This window comes from Urtica dioica, chromosome 12 (assembly GCF_054948205.1).
Source record: "Urtica dioica subsp. dioica isolate 48M chromosome 12, U.dioica_male_clone48M_v1_H2, whole genome shotgun sequence".
NCBI classification, from domain to species: domain Eukaryota; kingdom Viridiplantae; phylum Streptophyta; class Magnoliopsida; order Rosales; family Urticaceae; genus Urtica; species Urtica dioica.
This window is the reverse complement of record NC_142767.1, coordinates 10,446,553-10,469,406: the sequence shown is the minus strand read 5'-3', so window position 1 is coordinate 10,469,406 and position 22,854 is coordinate 10,446,553. Positions and strand designations below refer to the sequence as shown.

Sequence of the window (22,854 nt, the reverse complement as noted above, 5' to 3'; positions counted from 1 at the left end):
AAAAATGAGCTAATTCGGAGAAAAAAAACGAAGAAGTTATGGCCATTTGAAGTCGAGAAAGTCAACAAAGAGTCAACATCAGCACGTCCAACTCGACGTATCGCGTCATACATTCCATGCATCGCGTCAAACCAGAAAATTCCAAGCAGGAGGTTCGCGTGCTGAGTGCGCTTTAAAGGCACAACGCACCTTCAATTTTCCAGAGTTGGCACGACGCGCCGCGTCGCAGACCAGCAATTTTTCCTTTGCGTTTTGACATGTTTTTGACCCAAAGATCACATCCAATGGTACGAAATGCTTCGAAAACACCCTTTGGAGAGCTTTATACTCTTGTTTTAGGTTATTGAAACATATCACACTTTATACTTAGTTTTGGAGAATGGGAGAGAGAGCAAAGAGGAGGATTTGAGAGAAGAGACCATTGAAGCTTTGGATAGAAGAAGATGAAGATGGAGAAGAGCTCGTGACAATTCCTCATCCGCCTCAATCCATAGGTTTAGCCTTCTATCCCTTTCTCTATCTCATTACTTTGCTTGAACTCCCATTTGTTTTTCTCTTCCATTTTAGCTTGAATCTTGTATGGCTGATTTGAGACAATTGTTGTTGATCTTGATTGAGACTTTAGATTTCTTGTTTATTTTGGATTTGATTTGTGATTGTTGAATCATTATGTCTCTCCTTATGTTTATGCTTGCTCTCATTTCAATCTTGCTTTGCTTAATCCTAATCTTGAGTGGCTATACATTTAGGAAGGGTGTGATGTAGCTGAGTGAATTGATTTGGTTAGTAGGCTTGTCTAGGTTTGTGCTTTAATGTGGTTTGTCTGTGGTGATCAAAAGAATTTGAGGTGCTTTATATCATTGCCTGGCTTGACAAACTAGGTAGTGAATTTCTAGACTGTTTAGACACAAAGAGGTGGTAATCGAGTGTGCTCAACCCGTTCGCTCATCCGCCTACCTATATCTATAGAAAGACTAGGGGTTTTGTGTAGTTTTTTGAATTCTCGTAGCAAATGAAATTGTTTGTTTTAGTAGGACCCAAGCCGAGAGGTGTAAGGTCGTCAACCAATTAGGCCCGTTTCTAATCAAGAGATATTGATGGATATTCAAGAGAGAATTAGACTAGGTTTACCCAAACACTGACCATTGCTAGAATCCTAGAACCGACCGAATCAAAGAACCTAACGAAGTCACACCCCTTCACTCTCCATAACATGTGTCAAGTTTTCATTTTCATTGTTTTATTTAAATTTTGAATAATGCTTTCATTCGCTTCAAAACCATTAAAAAAACCCCATCGTTTGCATTTTCATAACTTATAAAGATTTCTTAGTTAATTGATATAAAAAGTAGACAAGTTCCTCATGTGATCGGTACTTGTGCTTATGCACGCTTTATTACTTGATGACACATGCACTTGCGTCATGTGAGGACTATCCTAGTTAAAGATTTTCTCCATCTAGTTTTGTGTGCCGATGCCGGGGAGCTTTGTCTATTTTATATTAGATTAGCTTGATGTCGTCTGCCATTCTATGATGTTTGAAACTCTATTTTCAACATCGAAGTCTCACTACTACATACTAGAGATTATATATACGCGGTTCAAAAAATTCATTTTAGAAAGTCATTTAGTACAATAGTTTTTCTGAAACGTTGTAAAAAGTTATACTTTATACAATGATTTTCAAGAACTATTGTAGAAAATCACTTTCCACAAATATATTTTTGAATTGTTGCAGATTGTGGTATTTTCTACAATGGTTTTATATGAGCCCGTTGTAGAAATTGGAAACTTCTACCACAGTGTTCAGAAACTGCTGTAGAAGTTAAAATATTTATATCTTGCCATGGCGGAGGATTTACTCACCACGGTGAGGTGTTTTATACAATAATACAAGTCTATCGTTATTTAAACTTTGCAATTTCTCCGAGAGAGAAAAAATCGATTACAATGAGAGTTTTACACAACGTTACACTAGTAGAGATGAAAAAAAGTGTGGGATAACTCATATACTCACAATTGCAACGATTATATAGTTTGAACCTTTTTACAGGATATTTAGGAAATGGTTATCTACAAAATATATCACGAAAACATTTTTGGGTACGCTTTCCACTGTGTAGGTTGAAATTTTGTAGTCACGAGTCCCATTATTTATAGCTTAATTTCAAAAGCCATGATCAATGAGAATCAATTATTTACTCTAGATGCTTAATTCTGTTTTTATTTTGTCTGCTTAGTTGAGATCTAATCGCAACTATATGTTGAATTATGATCTCAACCATATAATAAAATAAAATCAGTTGAGATTTTATATCAAAATAGAATTTCTCTATGTTTTAACTATTAAATTAAATTTATATTTAATGTATTTTTTTTATATTTCATCTACAATATAACCTTTGTCTTAAATACAACATCATAATTAACAATGGCGGACCCACGTTGGTGGCTTAAGAGGCCTGGGCCCCCCAAAAAAAAAAAAATTTCAGGCTTAAATTTTTTTTTTTCAGCCAAAATTCAGTTTTGGCCCCCCTCCCCCCTTCCGAGTCTGGGTCCGCCACTAATAATTAACAAATCACATTGGTAATTTTTATTTTATTTATCCACAATGAGAGAGAAAAGTCAATTGTCCCAACTAGGAGACTACGATAAAATTCCCCATTGAATTTCCTATGTGATGGGCGTCCAACCCAAAATTCATTAGGTCTTGGGATTTAATATTAAATATTCTTTAAACCCATATCGAAATATGATTAAGAATCAAGTTAGACTCTTCTATTTTGGTATGAATACTTTAAATTATTGTAATTTGGTAATTAAATATAAGTTAATATTATTTTTCTGACATAGATTAAATAGTAAACACGTCTATATTGAAACAAAGGATTTTGACAAGAAAATCATTTTGTTCCAACATTTGTCTCACATATAGATCTAGCTGGCGATCACAATTTATGTAACTCAAATTGGTATATGTTTAAATTTTGTGGGGAAATATATACGTATCCAATTTTATAATTATGTTAATAGCAATTTAATAACTTTGTCAACTCTTAAGCCGTAGCATCATTTATAAGAACAATCAAGTTGAGCACCGACTATATTATGACAGCCTAACTCAAAACCGCCACTGAAGTTTTTACTTCGCACCACATGCTTATAATTAAAAAAAAAACTGGGGTAATTAAAATGTTTGTATCATTTAATTCTTATTATTTATATAATTAACTTAAAAATTTGACGTAATTTAGTTTTGACTCATTGTAAAGTAAAAATATATGTATTTTATTTTATTTTGGATCTGCTTTACCTTAATCTCATAAAATTTAGAATAGTGAAAGAAGTTCAACGTGTATAGAGCAATACAATATTGAACAATAATTTTGTATTACCTAACAAATGGACTTTAAATAATCGAAAAATATTGGACTTCTCATTCAAGCTGTGTGAGAAAATGACTCATCCATGATAAAAATAAATTTATTTGTTAGGAAATCACATGTTAATAATGGCGTGATATAAACAAGAATCTTCCTCTCTTTGATACCGTACAAACAAACCAAGGGCGTGTGGGAGAGTGGAGGGCACGAAATAGGCGCGTGAGAAGTAGCGATTGGGTGAAAGTAATTTTAGACAGCCAAACACTCATCCATGTTGGTCTAGCGAGCACTCACTCGATCACTCTTTTCTGTCCCAAATACAGTACACGTCTCGAGCAAAAACCAAGCGGTTCTCGCGGCCAAAGAGACGAAAACATAAATAGACCACACTCACTCAGGCGCGCGTGTACACGCGCTTTGGCTCGCGAAATAATGGATTTATCTTAACAAACGCAACATAATAAAACAACTCTCTCTCTCTCTCTCTCTCTCAAATTCTTCCGCCTTCGAAAAGTCTGACTCTCTCGTTCCATCTCTGTAAGTTAAATCTGTCTTTGAACTTGTAATATCCTGTATAATTTGAGCATTTTATTTAATTATTTCTCAATTTCGCATAATGGCGTTAAAGCTTTTAGCTATTTTATTGTTTAATTAATACACGATAACTATGGTGGTTTTGTTCTGCAAATCATTTGGCGCTATTTTTATTTCTCTCTCTAGAATTAGAAGTTGAAGAAGAAGAACAACAACAATGGAGTCGACGGAATCATCCTACGTGTCATCGCCGGAGGCGCCACGGAAGCGCTCTCCGCCGCCGCCTAAATCACCTACAGCTTCAGGTTTCCGATCTGATCTATCAATATCCGTCGAGCATTTTGATGTTTTTCTCTCTCTTCGCGTCTTGATTTTGTGTTGTATTGGATTCTGGAATTTTTATCTGATTTTGCTGTTGGATAAGAGTGAGAGGACAAAATTGAGCTTGTTTGTGATAATATTGTCGTTTTTCTGATTTAAAGTTGAAACCCTAGTTCATGCTGTTGTCACGTGTACAATGTTTTCGAATTGTGTCTGATGTGTAAGGTATATTAGGATTGAAATCATTAGGTTCTACTTGGCTCATTCTTTTTACAAGTGACATAAAAATGATAAATTGATAGAATCCCTCTTTTTCATTTACTGTTGCTGACTTTATATGTTGAATGCATAGCTGTATGATGTACTGGAGTTGATCTGTATTGCAAATATGAAAACGATGTGGTAGAATAGAAGTTTTGTTTTCTCAGACAGATTTAGAATTTAATCGACCTTATTGGATTCATGTGCACATGTTAGGATGCATGTGTGTTAGATCAAAAAATGGGCTGTTGAACGTGCATTTATCTTGCACACACATAAACACACACACACACACACACACACACACACACACATATATATATATGTCTATATCTCTTCAAATCTGTAAACCCGTGTTTCGCACAGGATGAAAAAGTCAACCTTCTCATCTAATATTGCTTAATGGGTCCAACTGATCTGGGCAAATTGCATATTGTTAAAAAAATGTTCGATTATAGTAAGTCAATATTAAAGTATTTTAGATGAAAAATGAAAGTTTATAAAGACATGTGTCAAGTTTACCTTCACTCGTCGGATGTATTATTCTTAGTTCAAGGATGAGTAGGTTGATGTGATGTGGACAATGTTTAAACAATTTCTATGCAATCTGTCCAAATAAGGTTTATCGCACAATGAATATTTTAAATGCTTTTTATTTTTATTTTATAGATTCTTTCCCCATTTATTGGATATTTTCATTTGATTCAAAACTTGGTTGCTGAGATGTTGATTGTATCATAATAACAAATGTGAACTGATGTTTTAGTTCTCTGCTATATTCTGATATTTTTTTTTTCAGACACAATGGAGAGGCCTACATATATTAGGTTTCTTGTGTCAAATGCTGCAGCTGGTTCTGTTATTGGAAAGGGTGGGGCAACTATCACTGATTTTCAATCCCAATCTGGAGCACGAATTCAGCTGTCACGCAATCATGAATTTTTCCCTGGAACAACTGATAGAATTATTATGATATCTGGCGCAATTCATGAAGTTACAAAGGCAATGGAACTTGTACTTGCCAAATTGTTGAGCGAGGTATTACTATAGAACTTGGGTTTTATCTCTGATGCTACTACAATGGTGTCTTGATTGTTCTTATGCATCTAGTTCTATATAATTATTTCTATTATTGTTATTATTTGGCACAGCTTCAAACCGAAGAGGAGAATGAAGTCGATCCACGGACAAAAGTTAGACTTATTGTTCCAAATAGCTCTTGTGGAGGCATAATTGGAAAGGGAGGGTCCACCATAAAGTAAGATGGTCTATATCTTTAGTCATATGATCTTCGGTTTATAATGCTTCTGAACATTTTCAGAGATAGTAAATTTTATTTCCACAAAAAATTGATGGCAGGTTTTCATTAGACTTCTCAAGATTGATATTTATTATTTAAACATGGGAGTACAACGAGGAAACCATTGTTTAATTATTTAGAGGTCCTTTTTTTAAAGGCCAAAACTCCCTACATTGCTGGGTTTTTTTTTTTTTTTTTTTTAAATATATTGAAAACAAAATATAACCAAATAGAAGATCTCAATACGCAAAAAGTCATAATAAGTCTATAGCCCCAGTGATCTATAATAGTAATAGGATCCGGGGACAATGCTCGCCTGTATAAATGCATTAAGATAATAGCATTTCTAACCTGACTACTTGATGTGATATTAATTTTTGTTATGGATGATGGAAATGTGGTGTATATTAGAAGTTCAGTGATTTGTGATTCAGAGAATTTTTTATTTTTATTTTACATGTACTCTTGTTTTTTTTTTTTTTTTTTTTTTGAATGCATGTTTCAGTTTTTTCTTTTTTTAGAACCACTAGAAATTGATCGAGAAATCGATTCCAGCATTCACCATTTTATATGAAATTTGAATACTTAAAGGATGCTTGATTTCTGTCCTTAAACCAATTTACATAAGTCTATCCTAGTTAGTCAGACAGATCTCAAACAGCCTACTAGTCATGCAGGCATTGTTGTCTTCGCCATAGGAACGCATTAGTTAGATGTTGGTTATTAAGATTGGCATAATTGTTTGGAGTCATTTAGAAAATTTTTGGCTTCCTTTTGTTACAAAACTTGGGAACTGCCTTTGCATGTTTGAGAATTTCGTTGCTTGGATTGGTTGTGGATAAGGTGTTTTTGATCATGCTGGATGTACCATACATTGCGGGGGCATGTAATGATTCCATATAAGACATGAAAACACTGGAAAATTCTTGATGCTGAAGCAATACCCTTTGTTTGTTTAGCTTATGCTTTCTATATGGCTTAAGTTGTTTTTCTACTCCCTGACACGTCTTAATTAGGCGAAATAAAAATAGTGTGCAGTTTATGTTTATATGTTTATCTTGAGAAATATGTAACCAAAATAATAACAGAAAATAAAAATTGAGAGGTATAGTTCTCTAGGGGTATATGGTCCTTATTCTTGATGTAAAATAGGGGGTCCTTATTCGTTGCTAATATTTTAATTTTTCCTTTGACCAGGTCATTTATTGAGGAGTCACAAGCTGGTATCAAAATATCTCCTCAGGACAACAACTATCATGGATTGAATGATAGGCTAGTTACACTCACAGGAACTCTGGAGGAACAGATGCGGGCAATTGATTTGATTATCTCTAAGTTGGCTGAAGACTCTCATTACTCACAGTCTATCAATGCCCCATTTTCATATCCAGGTGTGTACCGTTGATATACTCTTGCTTGTCTCGCTCTGTTTCCATTGTTGGTGCTGGTACTCCAAGCTTATTCTCATGGTTATCTGAGTTACTTCTCTGCATTTTTTTTTTTTTTGCAAAACATGGTTGTGATATGTATCTTAAGATTGATTGTGCATTAATACGCATCTTATTTTAGAATCCAGGCGGCAACTGCTTATAAGATAAGAAAGATTATAATGCTTATGTCATAAGAGCCGAAGTATTTTATAATCAATTCTCTGTTTAGCTTTTCTCCACTTTACGAATAAAGAGAATTATGTGAATTCTCTATACCTTTTTCTTCAAGAAATAAAAAGAGAATATTTTATTTATCGTAGCAAAGTTAGAAATTGCAGCCATCCATTCTCGAGCTAGGTCAAATTTGAATTTTCCATGCTATGATTCCATTTGATGTGGACTTAACGTATTTTTATTGTTCGGTAATCATGTTGTCCCTATGACCATATCAACATACCTCCTTCTGTTGCAACAGCATCTTACAATCCAGGATATCCACCAAGCTATGGGCCGAATGGCGGTGGAGCTAAGTTTCAGAATAACAAGGTTCACACTTCTCAACAATGCTAATTGTTTTCATTTAATTTATAATTGCTATGAAAAATTACCATTTTGCTGATATACCTTCACAATGTAAAGAGAGGTTTTTATTTCCTATGTACACCACAATATTGATTTGGTAAAAAAGGTGTAAAATGGGAGTGCATATGTGTGCTTTCTTAAAGTTGGATTTTTTTGGTATATGATTGAAAATGTTTGGTTTTGACGAATTAAATTCCGTAGGGTGAAGATTTTAATGGCCACTTTTTGTATGTCTTGTGTCTATGACCGAGTTGCTAAAGCGAAGATACCCAAACCATACAAGTTTTTAAAAGTGTTGCATCCCCTTTTTACAACTTCAAAATCTACCAGGAAGGAGAAAATGGATTATAAATGGATAGATCATATAACCCTGAATTTGAATTGACTGATTGAACTTCTTGACCCTTCCCATACTCTTAAAAGTTGATGTCTATCACGTTAACTTGACTTCTGACGCATGCTGCTTGTTTTAATTTAAATTTTGTAATTTATTTTAGATTAAAGTAGTTGATTTTATAGCCCCATATCTTATTGTGCTCATCAACAATTCTGCTGGTGTCAAAGGGAGCTAGATTTTATAACTGCATTCACTATCCAAATAATATTTATTAGTTGACACACAGCATTTTTCATTTATTTTTTAGGAGGATCGGAGTAATTCAATGACTATCGGCATTTCAGATGACCACATTGGATTCGTTGTTGGTCGTGGTGGTAGAAATATAATGGAGATCAGTCAGGTTTGTAGATGGCTACCTATTTTGTAAATATCATGCTCTTTGAACGTGTACTGAAAAAGAGTTTGTGTTTCTCTAGGCAAGTGGGGCCAGGATAAAGATATCCGACAGAGGCGATTACTTAACCGGAACAACTGATAGGTCTGTAAATCTATTCACCCTGTGTTTATATATCATTGTCTCTTTGCTGAATGAAATCAATTGTATTATTTCTCAGGAAAGTTACAATAACGGGTTCCCAGAGGGCGATCCAAGCAGCCGAGTCAATGATTCTGCAGAAAGTTGCCTATGCTTCTGAGAGGATAGCCGAGGATTAGTTCTTAAAAGTATTGCAGTTCATTCTTTTTGAGAATCTTTTGGTGGGCCTTCTTGCAGCAATTTACATATAGAGTTGGTGATTAATATCCGTCTGCTTTACGTTCTCAGATGATAAATTTGTGAAGCCGCAAAGCTGTTCTATGTGGAGAGAACTGGGAAATTTTTCTTCTCGCCGAACATATATTCTATCTTTATAGAGTTTGTATGAGATCGGGGACTAAATTTTAGAAAGCAAAATGGTGGAAGAGAGGGTATTATTAGTTGACCAAATAGAGTGATTTTAGCTTGATTGTTTATTTATAAAAAAAAAAAGTCGGAACTTTTGGAAGTAGTTTGTTTATTTGTTCTACGTCTTCATTATACATTTGGGTTGCCATTACATTTTGAGGAGTCTTAAAGGCAAGCTTTTGCTATTTATTATACTTGGGTAATGACTCTGTAATTCCTTCCGTCCTCTGAAATAAATTTTTGATAGTAGATGGTTTAAGAAGATTTAGCACTCATTTACGTTGAAGTATTTATATTAGAAATTATTGGGTTATTTGTTTGAGACGGTTAGTACGCTTGGTTTAGTATTAGTAAAATTTGGGTTCTGGATTCTTCTTTCCGTATTCTAAAATTGCATGTGCTGTACATCCCATTGCTTGCCCGCTTCTAAGTTGCGAAGTGTTCAGTTTGGTATTTTTATCAATCAATTAGTGAGTGTTGGAAATTGGAATGCCGTAACTTGACGTGCCAAATTAGGGGAAGGAAAAATCAAATAAATAATTTTGCTGTGTCAAGACAAATTAGAAGGAAAACAAAGGATTAAATTACATAATTCGTGACTTGATGTAATATAATATATTACCAATATTCAGTGAAAAACTAAGAACGTAATAGTGACTTAATTACAAGTTTAAGCGGTGGTATCGACTTTATTCCCAGTGGAGGAGGTGATATCTCGAGATAAAAGGCTTGGAGCATGAGAAGGAAACAAAAAATAACCAGAAGAAGCCATATAGAGCTACCAAAAAATAATTAAACGAAGCCATAAAGCTAACAAGTAAAAATACACAGGACTATAAAGTCAAATGACAAAACATAATACTATACTTAAGATTTTTTTAGTATTATTAAAATGTATTTTTAATATATTTTATCGGTTTTTTGAAAAAGTGGAGGTGGCACGGGCCACTCCATCATCTTAATAGGTCCACCTTTGGGTGTCATATAAAGTAAACAATGATTTCTAAGGTCAATGTTACATCAATAATGAACTACCGAGCATGGGAACACGGCAAGGATATCAAGGCCAGGACAGATAAATAACAAATGAAATAATTTTCATAACATTTAGTGACAAACATTGTCATTACTTCAAAACGGAGAATATTCTGACGGATTTCTTCAACAATGATTCGATCATTAAGATCATGACAATTTCTCTTATTTTCTACATATAATGTTTGAGCGCAATCATACGCTAACTTTATTTTTATTTTTTTTTATTTATTTTTTTATAACGTTGTCAATTTCCTGAAGATCTTCTGATGCTAATTAGAGAAAATTGAGTCGACCACTTCCAATTCTATCTGTAGTGCAACTGCAACCTACTATTCACAAACACTATCTATATCTATATATATATATATATATATATATATATATATATATATATATATATATATATATATATATATATATATATATATAGGCACGAAGCAAATGAGAGTTCGTTTGTTTTTTTTTTTGTTTTTTGTTTTTTTTTTAATTATTTGAAATGAAAGCCTTTTTTTTTATAAGTCCAATCGAACATTTTGGAGGCTTCCTATCCAAAAAGTATGGTGATTTCAAAATTCATTGAAAATATTGCTCTCTAAATATTTAGGACGATAATATCATTTACAATTTTTTTTTGTTTCAGTATACATTATATAACTTGAGTATACATTTGTTATGATCGGAATTTAACAACACCGAATATATCATAAGACCGAATAGCTATAAAACATCAAACATGACATTATTCAAGGTGTCAAAACGTGAGGAGTGACAAGGAGCATAAGTTGAACTTCGAATACCGATCAGCAGAATCGAAAAATAGGAAAAGCTCTCGGTACAATAAAGACTAGTCGAATTAAATCTTACAATGGCCACGTAAGCACAAATAATAGTCTAAATAGCCCTCGAGCGATTACATCACACGATCAGAGCGGTTACATCGAGATGTGGGTCTGATCAACCCACGTTCACATACGGCCCCCATATATAAAAAGGACAAGACCCCAATGAAGAGGGGTGGATATTGCACAATACACCTACGTTGTTCAACTTTCCATAGGTGTTTTCACTTTCATGTAGAATTCCCTTGTAACAATTACCTTTTGTATTGAGATTCGTCTAATATAAGAGTAATCTGGCCTTTACATTTTATAATCCATCATACTTATTTGGTATCTAATGTGAAATCGTCGAGACAATTGTTGTATCTATTTTCTGACATCGACATTTTATCGTTAGAAGGAGGGCATTCAACGTAGAAGTTTGGTGGCGAGTTCGTTGGCACCATCAAGGTCTGGAATGGAAGGTGATCCTCGGAGTGAAGAGCACACGAGCAAATCGAACATCATAACAGGACTCTCCCAATGATCTGACCACTGAAGAAATTGCAAAGATGCTCCCACAACCAAGTCTACCAGGGCGGTTTAAGAGATGAAAGAGCGTCTGACACAACTGGAGGACAGTGTTATGATTGGAATTTAATAACACCGAATATATCATAACATTGAATAGCCATAAAACACTGAACAAGACATTGTTCGAGATGTCAAAACGTGAGGAACGATCAAGAGCATAAGTTGAGCTTCGAATACCGACTAGCAGAACTGAAAAGTAGGAAAAGCTCTCGGTACAATAAAGACTAGTCGAATTAAAGATTACAATGACCACATAAGCACCAATAACCGTCTAAATAACCCTCGAAGGGTTATCCAGATGGTTACATCACATGATCAGAGCAGCTACCATGTAACCTCTCGAGATGTGGGTTTGATCAACCAACGTTCACACCCGACCCCCCATATATAAAAAGGACAGGACCCCAATGAAAATGGGTGGATACTGATTCGCACAATACACATACGCTGTTCAACTTTTCATTGCTATTTCACCTTTCTATAGAATTCCCTTATAACAATTAAATCTCTTGTATTGAGATTCATCTAGTATAAGAGCAATCAGTCTTTACATGCTATATTATGTTGGACTTATTCGGTATCTATTGCGTAATCGTCGTGACAATTGTTGTTTTTATTTTCTTACATCAACAATTATATAGTCATATAAATCTATAGTATTAGGGATGGCAACGGGTACGGGTAAGGCCGGGTACACCTATTCCGTTACCCGTACCCGTTATAATTTTTTACCCGTTACCCGGACCCGTTTACCCGAATTTTGAGACGGGCCGGGTAACGGGGATACCCGCCGGGTAAGCGGGTTAAAAATATTAGACCCGTTACCCGTTTACCCGGTTTAAAAAAAGGGTAGCGGGTCGGGTAGACCTGCTTACCCGTTTATAAAATAAAAATCTCTCAACAATATAAAGTTTAAAAATAATAAAATTTAGGTGAAAAATATTAAAGTGCTATATGAAAGATTGGTTGTAGTCTATATGAAAGAACCAACTTTTTTTTTTATTCTTATGTATAAAAACAATGTTTAAAATATAGCATCTAATTAGGTAAACATATGATTTATTATATTTTTAAATATTTAAAAGTTAACGGGTCGGGTCCCGGGTAACCGGGTACGAGATGGCTATTCCGTTACCCGTACCCGGACCCGTTAAAACCTTAACGGGTATTACCCGTTTACCCAAAAAGAACGGGTATTACCCGACCCGAATAAATCGGGTAACGGGCCGGAACGCGGGTAACGGGTCAAATTGCCATCCCTATATAGTATGACAGTATATACGTAGTTATGAGACTGATTTATAACACTAAAAAAAACTGATACCAATGAAATAGTATACAAAACACTTTACTAGTTACGCTACTTTCGCGATAACTTTCAAAATTCACTACCACATAATTGTCACAAGGGAAAATATCAAATGTATCCCATGTGTTTAATCGAAATGCGAAATTTATCCATTCGATTTCTAGAAATATCAAACATATCCCTTCAGTTTAATATAAATGACATATACCTCTCTTAAAAAATGTTATATTACAAATATCATCATTTTCGTTTATTTTTTACAAAAAAGTAATTTGAACTCCCCAAAATACCCTTAATGAAATATTTTTTTTTAATTTTCTATTCTATATGCAAAAAAATTAAATTAAACAATTTCTTTATAAAAAGTTAAGGATTTTTTTTATAAAGAGAGATTTTAATTTTTTTTTTAATAAAATAGTAAATAAATATTTATTCTATTAAAGGTGTTTTGGGGAGTTCAAATTATTTTTTTTGTAAAAAATAAACGAAAAAGGTGAAATTTGTAATATAACATTTTTTTAGGAGATGTATACATCATTTATATTAAATTGAAGGGATATGTCTGATATTTCTAGAAATCGAATGTATAAATCTCACATTTCGATTCAACACATGAGATGCTGTTGATATTTTCCATTTTCACAATTAGTAAGGGCCCTTATTTACTTTCCTTTTTTAACTTGTATAACTAGCGCCAAATCAAACCAGGGTAAAAATATATATTAGAAAACTCCATAAAATTAGAAACATAATATAGTAATTGATAATGTCCTGTTAACAAGGAATCACATTTATATAATATTTCCTCTTAGTAGAGCACGATCTTTTTAGCTGAGGATATGACCTCATAGTGCATTGTAGTAATAAAGTTTCAGTATTAAAAAAAAGCAGAAAAAAGACTACAAGTAACAACATCAAACCAAGATATGTCTTCCATCTTATCCTCGATCAGCTGTCTCCGATTGAGCGTTGATAGTAAACAAATTGGTACGACGAGCCACGAGCAGCCGTTATTTATTCTGGAAATATATATCAGGAATACATATGTATCAGCTACAACATAAATTTAAGCGGATTTATACATCAAATATAAATGTTAGAATTAGACATTGTAGCGCCTATATACAACTATATAATAGAAAGAAACATGAAAATATATTAGATTTCATTAAAATACAATTGAATGTGGTTACAAATTGAGTAGACAAATTAAGGTGCTTATTTTCTTTGTAGGCGCTTCACAATGGTGTCAAATCAAAATAGAGTTATGTCCAACTTTTTTCAGTTCATGGATTTAAATTTCATCTATATTTTTTGTTTAGCTGAAAAAAACCTAATAATAATAGTAACAATAAATATTTGACAGAAATATGGAAATCCCATTTAATATTTTTCTTATCATTTAATAGAGACAATTACAAAATTTTGCTAAATTCTGATTGATATTAGAGAAATGTAAACTGGGAATACATGATACGAGATAAAATTGTAAAATGGAGTTGGATAAAAAAAAATGTATTTTTAGTTACGCCTAGCAATTGTAAATATAAAATGGAAAACGAGATTAAACTAACGAAGTCATTGCAAAAGCAAAAATGTAATATATATATATATATATATATATATATATATATATATATATATATATTTACCTTTGGTAATATAAAAGCTTAGTTAATTAATATGATTGCTTTAGGCAATCAAGCCCGTGGCGCGGGAGCTGGGGTGGGAGGGTTTTTGGGAGGCGGAGTCGGCATTGGAGTTGGCGGTGGTGCCATTGGGGGTGGCGGCGGAGGCCGAGCTGTTGGAGGCGGTGGCGGTGGTGGCGGCCTCAGAAACGGGAATGTAAATGGTAACGGAGGAAATGTGATTGGTGGGAATGGGAATGGGAAAAAAGGTGGAAAGATTACAAATTTAGATTCAGTGACAATTTTCAATTCACGGTCAGGACGAACTGCTCCCACAATACCATTGTTGGAAATCACAAACCATAATGACAAAACCCACACCACACCACACAAAATATTATTACCCATTTCTAAATTTGCCCTAACTTGATTAGGGCTAAAAAGATCAGTTTTAGTTGGGTCTCTATTATCACAGCAACTTCACCTCTTTATATAGACACGGTATGTGAAGATCCTTTGATTTTTTTTTTTGTTTATTTGACTTTCATGGACATCGTATCATTGATTTCCGGATTATTATTGGCATACACTATGTCCTCGATTGCTCTTAATTGTTTTTAGTAGCATACAATTTTGGAGACCACACTGGTCTCTCTATTTTACATACATATATAGACGTGTGACCATATTAATTACAAGGGCCATCGGTTTCGTTCTGTAATTTACTATTGAGGGGAAAACCGGTTATTTTCGGCCTAATAACTGCGATGGAGATCATACTTGATCGTTTGTTTTCATAAATGGTGAAAGGGTTTAAATTTCAGTTTTTATAATGATTGATAAATGGTTTATAGGAATATTAAATAGAAAATAGTTCAAAAGGTTCTTTGCACCGGTGTAGCCATATTCGTTCACGACCCGTAGGTGCACGCATTGGTTTACTAATCTAAGCCGAGATGCGCATTCCTATGAGCGAGTAAGAGAGAGCCTTTTCCTTATAAACCTCTCACTTAATCATCTTATCGATGCAGACTTTGGTTTATAAATTTTTATAAACAATTCCATCCAAAATACTATATCTTACAACAACAAAAATACACTGTTTGTCAAATCAAACAATGTATAATCTCCAATTTAACTGTATATTTAATGTACACAAAATTAAACGACTTACTATGTATTATAACAGTATTATTTTAATAATTTTAAATACTTACTATTTATTACATTATAGCCACACACACACACACACACACACACACACATATATATATATATATATATGTATATATATAACTATTTTCCTTTGTATTCAATCGCATAGATTAATTTTATTTTAGGTTTTACTTAATTAAAAAAAATGTTTTGCAACTCTGAAATAAATATGAACTAATTTATATTTTTAAAAATAAACCCGCATTGCATATAACATTTAATTATTATGTACAAAAGTTATAAAGTGAAGTATCATACTGAAAATACTAATAAAAATCTTAATATCCCAAACAACAACAAAAAAATTATAGAAACTAGTTAATAAAGATTAAAAAATATAATATATATTTCAGACATGAGTACTATTTTCAAGTTCTTTTGAAATGGAGAGATATATTTTTATATGAAATATTGTGTAATTATCCTCTATCACATACAAAAATTAATTTTCATACCACTTATTATAATCAAAATCATTTAAAATAATTTTACATATTATTTTGGCATAAAAGTCATCGAAGCAAGTGGATTCCAGCGTTAAATATGCAAAAGAAAACAGGTTAGAAGTTGAAGTGTTTTACCTCGGTTAAAAATATTCACTTACTCAAACCAAGTTTAAATTAATTGTAAAGGGGGGAATTTGAGGTCAATGATTCAGTTTATGGAGGCTAAGGCTTAATTGAGAATTTTATAGGCGTTGGCGCGAATGCTTACAGTAATAACTGGAACATTATGGTGAGGACAACAAGAGACTACATGGAAATGGCTTAATATGATATTTAAGAGGACGTTTTAAGTTAGATTTCATTTGGATGATAAAGTCGCACTTGCTTTTACAAGGTCATCGTGTGTTCGAGGACTTTTGTCAAGTTCTCGACTCAATTTGTTTGGTGGAAATTACTTGGATTACCGCCTTTCTAAAAAACATTTTATAAATATATAAGTTAATCATTCTTATTCTAAGAATACTTTATTTCATGTGTGCATTTTCTATTATGCTCTTACTCTAAATCTTTGCCTTTGTCTAAATAACGAGTTATTTTTTTCTTAATTTTTTTTTTTTTTTTTTTTACAGATTCGCCGACAATGATAGAGGAAATATAATATTAATGAAACTGAAGAGACTTGTTCCTTTTCGAATTCGCCGGCAATGGTAAAAGAAAGATAATATTAAAAGGAAATGAAGAAAGTTTAGTTTATATAATAGATGGTTTTAAGTAGATTCTCAAGGATATTTTAATCCATATATTTAGCTTGTTAGATATTTCATGAATTATTTCAAATATAGACTATATCCATTTTGTGGTAATTACATAATTTTCCCTGTTATTTGGGTCGAACTCGTTTTCGTCCTTTGTGATTGTTTAGTCAACTTTGATTAATTAATTATGTATGCAAGTCTATGTATTAGTATGCTGCTTAATTAAAAAAATTCATTTACGATATGGTGCACTCTAATGTAGGTAATTACTATCCTGTTAACGTACTTACAAGTTGTCCATGGTGAGATGACTTCGTTATAGCCAATTGGTTTCCCTGTAGTTTTTCTTTTATGCGCTTTCAGTCCTCTGTACCAAGTAGTACTTTCATGGCCTAATTTCTGCCTAACGTTTACTTCTACCAGACCGAAGTTTCAATAAGACATTGCAATTCTATCATATAAATGTTTTTGCATACTTTATATATCAAGAAGTTAATGGAATTAAATATCTCCTCTATAGACATTTAACTGGTCTTGTTTAGAACCCTTAGATGATTTTAATTTGATGCATACAACTTTATTGGGAATATATATCAATATTGTATCTTCTGTGTATAGTTTATTTTCTAATCAGCTTATGCAGAGGCGGCTCGACGTACTCGGGAGCCTTGGACGACATCTAAAAAAAGAGGCTTTTTATAATAATATTTAAAAATAAAAAAACACAATGAAAAATTATGATAAATAAAATTCCTAAAAAATCTTATGATACAACTAAATATTTTAGTATAAAAACAAGAATCCTTTTTGTCGTAATTGTCTTCATTTATTTTTCCCAGCTCGTTAATCACTTATTTTTTAAGGCCTCTAAAAACTCAATAAAATCAATTTAAATAACTTAGTAAAAATTGAAGGAATTACTTTCTTAACAATATAAATTTTTTTTGGCTTCTCTTGATCCATGAAAGTTATGAAAAATCGTAGGCTTGTTGTTACTTAAAAAAAAATCTATCTATTCATATGTTTAAAAACAAACAGACCATAAACTAAAAATAGAGGGTCTAATTTGATTTAAAAAAAAATCAACTAAATAACACCATAACTCACTTAAACAAGACTTTGTAATAAAAAGGAATTTTATATTAAAAGCCTATTTGCCATATCTTTTTTACTTTAACTTAGGCCTGATTTTACTATAAAATTCGGAGGCCTTTTTAAAAAAAAAAAAAAAAAAAAAAAATCGGCAGCCCAAGAGTGAAACATAACAAAGACTTTTTCTTGTTATTGTTTTATCTGTCCAAACCAAAACGTAAAAATAAAAAAACCGAAAAATGGGCCTTGTTCCTGCAGGGGCCTTGGGTCAGCCGTGATTAAAGTGATTCAAACGGGTGGACGTAGAGTCATTCCTTAGCCGTTATGGCCAGGGCTTATATCAGGCCCATGCGTGTAGAAGTAATATGTGGCACGTTGAATCCCTAACAAAAAAAAGGTCCTTAGATCTGTACAAATCTTGTACAACCCAAACCCATTACTTGATGTCAAAATTTCAACTAAATGCTATACATAGTTGTGGATTTTTAAAGTTATCGCAAAAATAGCATGCGTAATTGATTTGTATAAACAAATAAATTGTGTGTCCAATGAAGTGTTGATAAAATAGACGAGACCACGAGCTCGACATTGATCATGAACTCAGTGGCTCTAATCTCTCTATATATATTATTTACAGATTCACTGTTGCATTACATTATGTGAAGAAAGGTATCCAACTAATTGAGAGAGAGAGAGAGGGAAAGAGATGGGAAGAAGACCGTGCTGCTCCAAGGAAGGACTCACACTCCAGTGAAGATCACTTTTAGTGTGGTTGGCTTGATCACAGGGTTGAACGTCTCAAAGAAATTCACTCCAGCTGTTTCTCAAAACCTCTGGCTACCAGGCGAGCTTTTAACTTGTTCAGTGTCCCATCAAGATTTTGCTTAGCCTTGAAGATCCATTCGGTGCTTACCACTGTTGGAGCCTGAGAAGCTGGGACCAGGGACCATGTCCTGTTCTCCTACTAGGCGTTAAACTCCACATCCATGGAACACTTCCATCTAGGATTAGCTAAAGCTTCACTGACTGAATATGGTTCATCACCAATTCTATTACACAAAGGTAATTCAGCATTAAAGATCTTAGGTCTTGATATTCCTGCTTTTGAACGAATTGTCATGGTGTGAGTGTTTTGTGGTATGCTTTGGATAGGCTGTGGATCTGAGGCCTAAATATGATTTTGGATCTGAGATGGTATGGGTAGATCTATTTGTATTTTTGGTCCATGAGATGTAGTGTGGGATTTGGACTGATGATTAGATTGTGATTGATCAGTGGAAGTTCTATGAGGTGTTTGTACTTGTGTATTTGAGGTGTTTGTTGGGCAGGGTGGGATGTTTTGTGGGATAGTACTTAGAGTCTGGGGTAAAACTAGAGGGTAGACACAAGAATGGTCATTGGACACAAGGCTGTTCTGATTGTGAGGAAATAATTATGTGTAAGGAAACAGTGACTCATTGAACATCACTAAGCGAGATATGTAGACCCTTCCTGAACTATGAAGACATCTATAACCCATGTGGGATGGACTATAACCAATAAACACACACAAAGATGACTTAAAACTTAACTTTTTTTTTTATTGTAAGGACGAAGATAAGGAAAACATGCAACTCCAAACACTTTGAGAAAGTTGAAATCTGGTGATCTTTTAAAAAGCAGCTTAAAAGGACTTTTGAAATCTAGAGTTTTTGATGGTATCCGGTTTATTGTATAGACATATGTGACAAAGGCATCCCACTAATATTTATAGGGCATTTTGGCTTGAGACAACCAAGTGAGACCCATTCCTGTAATGCGTAAGTGTTTTCTTTCTGCCTTGCCATTTTGTTGATGTGAGCGAGGACAGGATTTTCTGAAAACAATGTCAAGTTGACTTAGGAGGGGTTCAAGAGGTCTATACTCACCTCCCCAGTCACTTTGAAAGGCTTTTATATTTGTATTAAACTGTCTCTCAACATATGAATTGAAGCGTGTAAAACAAGTAAGCACTTCTGATTTTGTTTTGGGTGGAAACATCCAAGTGAACCGAGTAAAATCATCAACAAAATGAACATAATATCGATAACCATCCACAGAAATATCAGGGGAGGGTCCCCAAAGATCAGACACAATAAGATCAAAATGAGCTGTGGATTTTGTGTTTAATGGAGTAAAATTGAATTGATGTAATTTGGCAACATTACAGTCATTACAAAAATTCAATTTTGGACAATTTTTAATACATTTTAGACTTTTCAAAACATGACTCAAAACTTCTTTGGAAGAGGGACCTAACCTTCTATGTCAGGTGTTTACATCTACTATATGTGCATTATTGGACTCAGTTGTACATACAAAAACTCTTACTAAACAGTACAACATCAGACTTACAGCAACTAGAGACATTTTACACATTTTTATTGACTCACGACAATTTTGAGTAGGACTACAATACGAAAACAGAACACCACTTAGAGATGATACAAAGGCTTGGAGTTTTGGTTTGAGAGGCAAGGCAAGCTTTGAGATATCGAGTTGGTACAGACCATCCTTGACTCTTGCCACAAGAAGAATTCTCTTCGAATCCTTGTCCTTGATAAGGCAACGATCATGATAGAATTCAATCAGAATTTCGTTATCTTTGGTGAATTATGATATACTAATCAGATTTTTGGTGATGTTTAGGACATGTAGGATATTGTTTAAAAGCAGATTATCTTGTTTGATCTTTAAATGAGAACTACCAGTATGTAGAATAGGAAGAGATGTACCATTTCCAACCACAAGCTTGTTATTGCCTTTGTAGTCCGAGTTGATGTTGATGTTGTTGAGATCAGAGGTCACATGATGAGTAACACCACTGTCCAGGAACCAGTCTAGAGACGCCTCTTCATCTTGTCCGGACACAATGTAGGCATGAGATTATTGTTGAGATTTAGTAGAATTTGCAGAGGTTTGACTTTGTTGTGGAGTAGATCTTTGGAATTGGAGGTCAAATCTGTGGAAACACTTGGTAGCTGGATGACCTATACGGCCACACAGTTGACACATTGGCCTTGAGTTGTTGTTGGAGTAGCGTTCGCCATTGCCTCTTCCACGACCTCTACCACGTCTGCCTCCACCATTATTGCCTCTTCCACCACCTCTGTACGCTAGATTAGCCATTGGAGTTGTATCTGTTGTGACTGTGGTGTTGAGTTCTTCAATTCTCATTTCTTGAGATTGTAGGGCAAACTGAACCTCTGATAGACTGAGATCATCAGATCGACTAGTCATATTAACTATGACTGACTCGTACTCGGATCCTAGGCCACCGAAGATGTACAACACTAGATCGTCATCCTTAATTGCCGATCCAGAGTAGCTAAGATTGTCTGCAATTCCTTTCATCTTGAGAATGAATTCATCGATGCTCATACTTCCTTTCTTCATCGTCTAAAGTAAGAGGCGTAGTTGAAGAACCCTTGCCTTTGAGGTTGTCTGAAATATTTGGCCAAGCGTCGACCAAACATCTGCAGATCTGAGACATCGATTCACAAAGCATGATTTCCGAGATTGAGGCGAAAAGCCAACTCAAGAGGAATTGATCATGACAAAGCCAGAGTACATACTCCGGATTTTGAATTCTAGTTGCAGAGCCATTTGAATCAGTCGAAGTAAGAAATTGAGTTGGAGTTGGTACCGATCGAAACAAGAAATCTTCAAGTCCATGAGCACGCGTGGTTGACAGAACCTGTGAGCTCCAAAATTGGAAATTGTTACGATCCAATCGAAGCGTCAGCGGATTCACATGCGGAATGTAGTTCTGGTATGCTTGGATCTTATTCGCCATGTTTGGGACTTGTGGATCAGTAGAGATCAGAGAATTGACTTGTGATGTTGATTGATTCGCCATTGACGAAGCTCGAGTAGAGATCTAGAGTTAGTTGAGTACTAGCTCTGATACCATAACAGACGAGATAATCTAGAGAGAGAGAGAGAGAGAGAGAGAGAGAGAGAGAGAGAGAGAGAGAGAGATAGAGAGAGAGAGAGAAAGAGAGAGAGAAAGAGAGAGAGAGAGAGAGAGAGAGAGAGAGAGAGATATGGTTGCAACTGTATGATGAATGGACTGAATGACTGATTAGAGTTACAACGAAATGTTAAATACTATGGACACTCACAGCCATTCAGTTATAACAACTCGATCTGACGGCTATGACTTGAGTTATAAGTAATATAGTCTAATATGCTCTGATACCATAACAGACGAGAGAATCTGGACCGAGAGAGAGTTGAAGAGAGAGAGAGAGAGAGATGGTTGCAACTGTATGATGAATTGACTGAAAGACTGATTACAGTTACAACGAAATGTTAAATACTATGGACAAGCTCAATCACAGCCGTTCAGTTATAACAACTTGATCTGACGGCTGTGACTTGAGTTATAAGTAATATAGTCTAATATGTCGGAATACGTATCTTGTCGTTACTCGTTACTGCTTTTGGGAACTACATAAAGAAGTTATAACTTAATTATAACTTGGGCATGTTTGGTTTGAGCCAATTTGATGGAATGGAATGGAATTGATTCATAAAACTTAGGGCTTGTTTGGTTAGAAAAGAAAAACGTGAATGTGAATAGGAATGAGAATGACAATGACAATGGAATGGGAATACAAAGCTATTCTGATGTTTGGTGCTTATTTTTTATCAAATAAATATTAGAATGGAATAGACTAGTAATTGACCAAAATATCCCTATTTCATCTTCCCCAAAGTTCAGGTCATGATTTTTGTGTTCTTGGAACCAGCAAAATTTCTGAAAAAAAAAGAAACCAGGATAATAAATCAATGTCGTTTGATTCAACTCAGCGATTCCTGAAACAACCACACCTCCACCATCT

The 22,854-nt window shown here is 34.1% G+C and overlaps 2 protein-coding genes and 1 long non-coding RNA gene across 3 annotated transcripts; 1 reads left to right on the top strand and 2 right to left on the bottom strand.

Moving 5' to 3' along the window:
- The first annotated feature begins 3,823 nt into the window (after positions 1 to 3,823).
- Positions 3,824 to 9,356, top strand: BTR1L (binding to TOMV RNA 1L (long form)). The gene is made up of 10 exons (XM_089603424.1): positions 3,824 to 3,920; positions 4,104 to 4,222; positions 5,299 to 5,537; positions 5,651 to 5,757; positions 6,997 to 7,190; positions 7,705 to 7,775; positions 8,456 to 8,551; positions 8,628 to 8,689; positions 8,766 to 8,874; positions 8,975 to 9,356. Exons 2-9 carry the CDS (start codon positions 4,135 to 4,137, stop codon positions 8,863 to 8,865), a joined length of 957 nt encoding a protein of 318 aa, XP_089459550.1. The 5' UTR covers positions 3,824 to 3,920; positions 4,104 to 4,134; the 3' UTR covers positions 8,866 to 8,874; positions 8,975 to 9,356.
- Positions 9,357 to 13,593: 4,237 nt separating this feature from the next.
- On the bottom strand, positions 13,594 to 14,931 carry LOC149379053 (uncharacterized). Its single transcript, XR_016294257.1, has 2 exons — positions 14,506 to 14,931; positions 13,594 to 13,872 (listed from the first exon to the last, which is right to left on the bottom strand). It is a non-coding gene; the product is annotated as an uncharacterized LOC149379053 (long non-coding RNA).
- A 5,457-nt stretch (positions 14,932 to 20,388) lies between these two features.
- On the bottom strand, positions 20,389 to 21,403 carry LOC149379052 (uncharacterized). Its single transcript, XM_089603944.1, has 4 exons — positions 21,061 to 21,403; positions 20,716 to 20,865; positions 20,518 to 20,610; positions 20,389 to 20,417 (listed from the first exon to the last, which is right to left on the bottom strand). Exons 1-4 carry the CDS (start codon positions 21,401 to 21,403, stop codon positions 20,389 to 20,391), a joined length of 615 nt encoding a protein of 204 aa, XP_089460070.1.
- Between the last annotated feature and the right edge of the window lie 1,451 nt (positions 21,404 to 22,854).